At 46.4% G+C, this 10,100-nt stretch overlaps 1 protein-coding gene across 1 annotated transcript in view; it reads right to left on the bottom strand.

Annotated features, from left to right (window-relative positions):
* Positions 1-207: 207 nt before the first annotated feature.
* The window catches only part of CHSY1 (chondroitin sulfate synthase 1), a gene marked incomplete at both ends in the record, with an annotated part of 56,332 nt that continues 46,439 nt past the window's right edge, over positions 208-10,100 (bottom strand). Inside the window, one exon of the mRNA XM_084254483.1 lies at positions 208-1,800. Within this exon, the coding sequence (XP_084110609.1) occupies positions 208-1,800 (1,593 nt within the window). The remainder of the gene's footprint in view (positions 1,801-10,100) is intronic.

The raw sequence follows: 10,100 nt of genomic DNA, 5'->3' as shown, positions 1-10,100 counted from the left end.
CTGCTACATAAGGTCCAGCGAAGAAATGTGTTCAAAGGCAAACATGATCACATTTTTGTTCAAAAAGCTCAATCTCCAAAGAGTCCTTTGTAAGAAAAATCACGTGTAAAATATATCCTCATATGGACTTCAAAAACTGAGCATACAAAAAATTTCTGAAAAATAAATTAGATAATTAAAAATGTCTTTTTCCAGCAGAGCTGGACATCAGGCTGTCCTCACTGAGCCGTTATTATTGCTGCTTTTACTGTAACCTGGGTCGTTTTTCTCTAGCCACATTTCAGCCAGCTGCTGTGTGGACCCATACGTTGATGCTTTGGACCCCAAGCACATTTTGTACTGTTTGGGATCAAGATTGGGATCGCAAAAGACAGGGTGGTGGACGTGGACTACTCCTACTTCTTGGCTTCTAAATGTCTTCAAACCTGCCTGGACCACCTTGTTGAAAAGGTCCACGTCCTCGAGCCCCCATCCCTGGATGGAAACATCGAAGCCTCCTACGCGGACAAGATCTCCCTTATAAATGCAAGTAATGCCAAACCCATAGTTTCTCCAGAAGCCAGTTTTCTGAGTAAAGGCAAAATGGTTGTCACTGGGAACTTTCCCACTATAAACAATCTTTGGATCGTACTGGCTGAAGATGATTGGAAAATATATTTGTTGGCCCAGAACGGTATTTGCTCGACATCGCTGAAGGAATTCTGTAGTAAACACGAGGTCGACATCACAGAAGAAGAGCAAAGAGTCATTATTAAACTGGGAAGATCCTACTTCAAGGGCCAGAGCTCTTGAGAACTCTCCAGACACTGGCAAAATCTGCATGTCAGCTTTCGGGTACTTAACGCGATAATCCCTCATGAGTTCGACTTGCTTGGCCTTGTCAGGGTTGGAGTCAGAGTTAAAAAGCAGAACGACGAGCTTGACGTTCTGATTTGGAATGAGACATGTCTTCTCGAAGTTTCCCATAAATCTCACAAACATATCAAAACGTCCAGACAAAGGAATCAGTATGTTTATCTTTTTCTCTTTGGGTTCTTTATACTCGCTCTTTGACCCGGGGAGCTGAAAGGGAACAAGCTTCTTTAGGGAATTTGAGAGGAAGGACAAGGATCCGGATTCTTGATTAATCTTGTTGGCCAATTCCTTTGCATCCAGCTCCTCGTGCTCCACGAACTGAATCCTGCTGAAGGTCTGCTGCAAGTACGCGTGCCTCCGCACAGGCACCGTCATCTTCTTCCCTTTGTGCCTCTTGTACAGGAGCAGCAGGTCCAGGATGTACTCGGCGCCGTACATGGGGTTCACGCGGCGGTAGCCGTACTGTATCTCCTTGAAGTCGATGATGCGGCCCCGGGTCTTGGCGTTGGCATTGATCATCTCCATGACCTGCATGACAATGTCATCCAAGGCTTCCCTCTGGGCAGAGTCCATCCCTCTTCGAGGGGGCTGGCCATCAGCAGCCGAATACAAATACTTCCCGGTCAGAAACTCCCATTCCAGAATCTCCTCCCGCTGGCGGGGCTGGAACCGCATGAAGGAAGGGGGGATCCCCAGCTGCAGGTCTTCTTTATGGATCTCGGTGTTGCTGTACCTGCTCATCAGGACAATCTCTCGGTGCAGCTGAATGGTGCGGTGGCGAAGCTCGGCGATCTTGCGGCTGAGCATGTAGCTGTGGAGCCGGTACTGGTAGGGAGGGTTTTTGTTGGGGTGCAGTGTGATGGCTCGGTGGATCTTACTGTTATGGAGATCTCTAATGTACCCCTTTTTGTTCTGTTCATAATTCTCATAAAAAAGCTGCTGCATCTGTTAAGAAAAAGAAAAGATTGCTATAGAATTGTGTGACTGTTGCTCTATTCTCGTATTTCTTTTCATGTCTGCATACTCCAGGAAAAAATACTAAATATTAGAAATACTTCTCAATGAGCTACAGTCCACCAAAGGACGTAAGTAAAGTTCTGTCAATAGTAGCCCAAGAGCTTCATAGATATAAACTGGTTAAAGAAACAATACCTCATGTTCACTGGCCAGCCAACCAATGTAATTTTGTAGGCAAACAGGAATGAAGAAGTTTCCCCATTAAGAAAAAGTGCAATCTCAAGATGACAGTGCACCGAGTCAGCGTGCCTGGTAGGAATGTCATCCCGAGTCCCCTGGTCCCATGAAAGGGGCCCGAGCATCAAGAACCTCACGGAAGACTAAAACCCAGGACAGGGGTGCCCATCGGCCTGGAGCAGCAGACCATGGGCTACTCTGGATAGGACCCAACCACACAGGAGCCAAAAGGAGAATTCCTGGAGTAGAGCACCCAAGCCCGGGATTAGCTGCCTCCGGGGAGCTAACGAGCAGGAGCTGACCTGCAGGAGCAGGCCTGCCTCCCAGAGGGGCGTGTTCTGGGAGAAACGACGGCTGTGCCAGGGCACCGGAAGTGCACACCTTGGAAGTCCTTCACAGCTGGCTTGTTCATGTGCCAGGAGGGCCTCCCCACAGCCTCTGTGCAGGTGGGGGGGCTGGGGCCCGGGGGTGGGCAGCTTACTTACACCCGTGCTCACACAGCTCTGCCACGATGAAGGGCAGAGACAGTAGGGAGCTCACTGCTCTCCCCAACTCTACCTCTGAGCTCTGATACAGGTTTGGGGGGACATAAGCTTGAGGCCCATGAGCCAAAAGGGTTCCCTCAAGTTAGGGAGGGAAAATACTTAATTCTCAGTACACCGAGGCAAGATGATGATGAACATTTACAAGTCTGGAATGAAGGTTAAAAATGTGCAAGACATTTTAAATAAAAACAACCTCTGAGATTGGTTATTTACATCTTTAAATTAGTCTTATATCATGTGCGGTTCAATTTTGGTTTTTGTTCAAATATCAACTCTTGATAAGAGTGAAATGCATTTGGACCGAGTAGTTTGCTTGTGGGCAGCTATCTTTTTGCGTCTTTATTCTGAACCCACTGCAAATACCATCATACAGAAAACACCAGTTAGCAGTTTTGCATCCCATTTTCTTTCTATACAATACTATGTGACACTACACATGACCAATAAAATGAGTAAGTCAGAAAGAAGCGAAAAGCATTCCAAAGAAAGGTTTAACAGAAAAAGCAAAGAAGGTCCTGGACAGCCCCACCCCTCCTCAGAGCTGTGAGGCTGACAGACACGACCTCCTTGAACCTGGCTCTCGCTTGTAGGAAACCCGAGGACTGCTCCTGGGGCAGGAGTCAGCAAGGAGCACACCTCTGCAGGCGCCCTCACCGACTCCGACTCTGCTTCCCACATCATCAATGATCCGCACGGGAGGTCCGTACATGGAGTGAGCTACTGAAATATTTCCAAGAGTTGTAATTAATCAAAAGGGAGTAAAGTTTAAATAAAGAAAAAAGACACCAGGCGTATGTGACCTTGGAGAACTCTTGAGAACTTGGCCTTTTCTGTGAGTCAAGAGGCATTGGGCTGCCCCCAGGGTAGGTACATGCACACATACACACAGACACACACACACACACACACACACACACACAGTGTCCGCCTCTCTCAGCCACTGCACTGCAAACAGTGGCACTTAGCAATGTGGAATTTTAGATTCTATAGAAGAATCTATTTTTAGAATTTAGAAACTATGGGAAAGCAAAACTCAAACACTTGGCTAAAGTGGCCTGAAGTAAAGCAGCGACCTGGGGTTTGCTGAGAGGAAGTTGAAAACAACTGAGGCGTGAACACCTCCAAGGGCTGGAAGGCCCGGCCACAGAGTGATAACTGATAAAACAACATTAAAGTGAACACCTGCAGAAGATAACATAGGTGGGAGCTGGTCGACCTGGAATGTCTTTGTGGACTCATCTCCACTGGCAAGGGAAACAAAAATATGTCAAACTAAAGTTTTTACACAAAGAAACCACTGCCAAAATGAAAATGTAAGTTACTGAGTGGGAGAAGAGACTCACAAATCAGACATTTGACAGGGCTAATATCCAAAAGACATGAAGTGCTCCTTTGACTCAACAAAAAACCACCTGGCTGAAAAGAGACAGACGATCTGGTCAGAAGCTTCTCCAAAGATGCGCAGACAACCGCAGGCGCGAGAAAAGGTGCTCATCACCACTGACTGCCGGGAATGCAAATCAAAACAGCAATGAGATATCGCCTCACGTCTGTGAGGATGCAGAGTTCCAAAAAGACAAGAAACAAGAGCTGCTGAGGATGTGGAGAGAATTTAACCTGTGGCCCACGGTTGGTGGGAATGTAAACCAGAGCGGAAACCAGTACGGCAACTCCTAAGAAACAAACGGAGCCCTTCCCACTCGCCCTCGACTGTCAACTGCAGCAAGGAGCAGCCGAGAGGCCACCCTTGCAGTTTAACATGGTGAGCCTTACAGCGGACGGCAATTAACTGCGTGCCTCTCCCCCCATGACTCCACCTGCAGACACCGGTGAGAAAGGACTGCTCCAGGCTCGCAGCAACACTCCACACAGCAAAGAAAGCCCTGCGACTGGGGACTGGTGAAATAATTACTGTTCACTCTGTGACAGAAGGCTCTGTCTGTAATAATGTAGATATTTTATATGTGTGTTTATAATTACATATTATTTCCATTTGTCTGCTTATAATGTCCAAACTTTAACAATGAGCATGAAGCAGCATGGCACCTAGAGGTCCCCCCACTTCCGAGAATGTCCACACGCAGACATCACTTTGGCCTGGGGAGCTGCTTGCGGGTCAGGAGTCTGAAGCAGGTGGTTTTCCTGCCTTTCCCCTTTGAAGATGCTGCCAACCCCACCCCGGGCCTTCAGACCTCAGCCTCCCAACAGGCGTCCTTGCAGAATCCTGTTCTCTCAACTCTGTTCTTGGCAAAGTGGCAAAAATGGTCTTCCTAAAATACAAACTGTAGACTTATGGCCCGCATGATGCTCTGAAGAGAGAATAAATATAAAAGGAATAAACCATAAGGGTACAGTGGACAAGAGATGTCCCCAAAATCTGGGATCCTGGTGAGTGAGGGAAACTAGAATGGCACTGAGCAGACACCCCTCGTGGGAGCTCAAGAACGCCCTCTGAAGTGGGAAGGTATTTTCAATACAGAATTCTCTTCCTAGCAAACTGCCCAGCAAGAAAAGGGGGGAAAAGCGGTATTTTCAGATAGTCAGTGAGTCAAGTCTACCTTGTATCCATCTTTCCCAGGAAGCTAGAAGAGCATGTGCCCCTCTGCAGTGAGGAAGTGAATCCAGAAGGGTTAACACAGGACACAGTAAACACCACAGATGCGCCCCAGTTAGCAACACAGCAAGTCCCACAAGAGTGCGAAGCATGTTTGTATCCCCCAGATTCATATGCTGAAGCCCTAAGTTCCCAATAGGATGGTTTTAAAGATGGGGCCTTTGGGAAGTAACTGAGGTTGGATGGGATCACGAGGGTGGGGACCCCTGATGATGACTGGACTGGTGCCCTTGTTTGGGATGAAGGGACCAGATGCTTTCCTCACCGGCAGGAAAGAGACCAGCTGTAGACCAGGAAGAAGGCCCCTCTAAAATCCAACCATGCTGGTACCTGACCTCCAACTTCTAGCCTCCAGTGAGAGATAAATGTCCGCTATGGGGGCGCCACGCCTGTGGCATTTCTTGCTGTGGCACACTGAGGGAACTGGTGAATGTGCGAAGACAGCAGGAAGGTCCCCTGCCTTTATCTCCAGAGCACAGCTCAGCGCCTGACACATTACACGATCCTCAACAGATACTGGATGAATGATAAAATGCTGTCTTCAAGCACAAGAATCAAGATGCTGTTGAACAATTTCAGTGCAGAAGACGACAGTGGACACCAGGCAGGGGCAGCGCACTCGGTAACTGACACACACGGGCTGGCTAGCGTGACCGGCATGGAGGTGGGGTCCTCGGACTATATGTTTTTTTAAATGCAAAATGCAGCAGCACGCGTTAAAAACACATATTTTTCTAGGCAACAGATGTAGTTGTCATTTGTTTTTGACTACCCAGAAGACCCAACGTGACTGCACATTTTATTCTTGGCTCCCCAAGCCCCACATTCAAGGCACATTCCAGAGGGTGCCTCCTCCAAGGCACACAGGTCTTCCAGACATGACTGATCACTCCTTACACACTTGCCAGGACACGGTGTCCCCAAACACTTTCAGGAATACATTTTTCAAAATGTTTTAGAGGCTGTCTGTGGCCGCTACTCTCCCAGTGCCTGAAGGTAGGCGAGCTGACCTGGAACACAAAGTGTGTGTGCTAAAGGTATGGGCATGAAGAGGAGAAAATTACTAACGAGCTTATGGAGGCCTGAAAACCCCCTGGAATCATCACAGACTGAGAATTTTAGACTATAGTGAACTTGTAGTAGGCACCTCTGGCTAAATTCCAAAGTCTAACTGAAAGAATGTTGTGTTATAATCCCTTTTTTAAAAAATGAAGAAAATCTGTTGCAGAAGAAGAGAGAGAGAGGGAGAGAGAGAGAAATTTACAAAAGGGAGCATTTATTTTTATTAAAAATATTGCAAAACCTATGCCCAGATTGGTTGGTGCCCTCCCCCCGCAACCCATGTTATTAACCCAAAGGATTCACTTAGTACACTAACTAAATGTTACAACATAAATGTTCTGAAATAGTTACCCACCTAGAAGACTGGATAGAATATGTGGTTGTAATGGACACAGCTCCCTTTCTAAGGGGGCAAACACACTCCTAAGACTTTCCAGCTAAGCAGAGAGAATTTAACAGGTAAAGGTGAAACTAACACCCTGCCCAACTTGGCATCACATAACAACCTTAGGTCATTTAGCATCCCCCTCAACTTACGGACAATGCCTTTTGTAAATGCCTTTGGTGTAGAGACAGGAAAATTTACATTTATAAGATGGAAAGCAAAAGGAGATACAAACCAATGCACACAGTTTATTTAATAACCACCAAGTTATTCTTTGCTTTTAAAAAATGCACCAAAGCTTCCATTTCCAGCACCCATAAAACAGCCATTTTTAATCTCTGTTCTAAAAAGTTCCCTCATAAGCTTGGACTCCAGTAAAACCATCTCCCTCTCTGTGAGAGGCCTGAGGCTCTGAGTCATTCTACGGTACATCTGAGAGGGCTAATAAATATCAAGGTCACTCTCTTCCCAGGAACTCCCAGTCCAGCTGGGAATACCCAGCAACTTACCCACAATGAATCTTCAATTAACAAATACTTTCTATGGTCTTCATTAGCAACGTCCCCTGCAAAGCAGGCCAACTTCTCCCCAAGCCATGTTCTCCCCAGTAACTGTCTACTTCAATATCCCTCACACGCATATCTCAGCCACATCAACAGATGATGGCTGTTCCGAAGTGACAGCTCCTTCTACTTCTGATTCACACAGTGCTTCAATTCACTGCAGAGAATTTGTTTCCTTATTCTTTTATCTGAAAACTGGTTCAAAGACCTAGGTTGTGTAAATATCAAGAAGTCTTAACTGATAGTAGTTTCAAAATAACCATATTCACAAGTTTTAGATCTTTAACATTATCATATATTAGGAATTCTTGATTTATTTTTTAAACAAGGACCTTTTAAGATAAAAGAGGCAAATAATAATGAGGTCAAGACACCAGCACAACCCGGGCAAGTCCATGGCTCTCAGGATATACGGTTGATGCTACAGGTCCCTGCTAGGTGTCTCCAAATTAACTTTCTATAGGTTTTTTTTTTTTTTTTTTAAAGATTTACTTACTTATTTTACACAAGAACCAGGGTACAGGCCAGATGTGTGGGAGGGTGAGAGGATTCACCAGAGACAGAATGGGGAACAGAACAGGCAGAATGACGAAATACACTGCTGAGGGGAGCAGCAGGCGTGACAGGAGAGGTCTGCTTCGCCTTGTGGGATTCTCGCTGGCCGGCTGGGATTGAACCGGTGCTGCAGAGGCTGCAGACAGCTTCACAGAGCAGTGCTCAACCGCCTGCGCCACCAGGGGAGGCCCTCTATAGGTTTTTACCAATTTTCATCCAGCTAAATTCAAGGTCTAGATATTTTGTATTTTGAAGATTCCATTCATACAAGTGTATTTCACAGCAATTAAATTGGGTCTTTAGTGGTTTAAAAGGGTTAAAAAGAGAGGGAAACTATAGGAATGTGTCTTGAACAGCGTCAAATTCTGAAATTAAAGACCTTTTAGAGATCTCTGACATACTTCAAAATGATAGAGAATTAAACTTGACAAGTAAAACAAAAGCTGCTGATAGTAAAGGATGAGACACGAAGCAAAGTGAATGTGCTGAAATCAAGAGTTTGCAAGGGATCTATTCCCAGATTTGAAAAATCAGCAGGGGGAGGAGGAGCCCTCAGCCACAGTCAGAACATGTCACACTCCCATCCCTAGAATCTCACCTAGGGGCACTTCAGCTTCCAGAAATTACCTTTCTTTCTCTTGACACAGATAAGAGGTGAGTTCAGCAGCACTGTGAAGAATGACTGCATGGGCACTATTGCCAGTGAACCAAGTTTACACAAATGGGGCATGGAATGTTAGGGGGAAAAGGATGTCCCAAAGCTAATTCCATATAGGCTTTGTGGACTCCACCCCCACCCCAGGTCAAAGCCAAAGACACTGGGAACTCCAAATCCCATCACCACCAAAGGGAAGGTGGCTGGGACGGGGGTGGGGGGGGTGGGGTGGGGTGGGGGGTTAAGCAGCCAGGTGGATATAAAAGGCAGACACGTGGGCTTTGGGGATCCCCCATTTTTGGCCCTCTGCCAGCTCGCAGCGTCAGGCCAGCTCTGAGAGTGACTTTGGGTTTCCAGGTCGTCGGATCGGGTAGGAAGCATTAAAGACTTTATTTCCCTATTTTCTCCCTGAGTTGTACATTTTCCTTATTTCCTTTTCTCTTGTAAATAAACCTTTTATTAACCTTTTGTGTGTGTCTGTAGTAGAGTATTCATAAGTCCCTTTAAAGCGCGCGGGTGAGGACCCACAGCCAGGAACCCGTTTAATATCGGGGTTGCTCTATAACAGGAAGACTCAGTGAACAGTCATGTTAAAGTCAAGTACACCAGGTGGGAGAAGCCAACAAACCATGCGCAAAGAAAGGATGAGCGGAGAAGGGCAGCACCCAACTGCCACTCAGCTCTGGGCCTGCTCACAGGGATGCTGCAGAACTCTGTCTCCCAAAAACCAGCTTCGCTGCAGGTGCCTGGTCCATCACCGCTGGCCTCTACCTCTACATCCCCTCTCACCACGCCAGCCAGTGAGTGGCCACATACCAGCTCCCACACTTGCTCAAAAAAATCCATATGATCCCCTGGCTGCAGCCTAGGGGATCACTAAAACACAAATCACAACAACAACAAAAAACAACAACAACAACTAAAAAACGAACTGACAGGTACAAGGTAGGGGAAGTGCACCAGGCTGGGTAGCTGGGAGAACAGGGACACACAAAACAGGGCCAAGGCAGTCAGATCAATTCTGTCTATCTGTTCACTCATCTGTCTACTTGCTGCTCTAGGCAAAACAAAACCTTTAGAGGAAAACACCAAACTTCAGACCCTTTGCGGAAAGAGGTAGGTGGAAATAAAATGCAAGAGATTCACAATTCACAATAAATGTTTTGTTCTTTACGACAGCAATCTAAACTAAAAAGCTCAACATGAAAGGCAGAATGTTCCTTTAATATCCATTATGAAAACATGCTTCCCCACCCTTCATCTCTCCCAGCACAGGCTCATTAAATTCTCACAATTTTAAATCCATTGAGGGCAAAACTAATTTTTGTTTCAGTTGCTTCACATAGGTAAATGTAGAGTAAGTAACTGCTGAATAAATGAATGGATAGATATTATTGCCATTTTGCAAAGAACAGAAAGGCTGATCATAGGAAACTGTCAGTGGCGCCAGTCAGCTCTGAAATGTGAAGAGAAACTTCACATTCAACAAGCAGAAGCACTAACACCTTAGAAAAGAAAGTGCGTGCTCAGCATACTCCTCTGCCTGCTCATCTAAGATGCCCTACCCCACTCCCACCCTCCTTCATGGTGTTGGTCTGCGGGGCCTGCCAGGCAAACCAGCCACAGGAGACAGATGTGTCCTGTCAGCTCTGCTCCCATTCCCGACTCCCAA

The sequence above is a fragment of the Talpa europaea genome, assembly GCF_964194135.1.
Source record: "Talpa europaea genome assembly, chromosome: 14".
Taxonomy (NCBI): domain Eukaryota; kingdom Metazoa; phylum Chordata; class Mammalia; order Eulipotyphla; family Talpidae; genus Talpa; species Talpa europaea.
The sequence above is the reverse complement of the archived record's forward strand: the minus strand, read 5'-3'. Positions and strand labels throughout refer to the sequence as shown.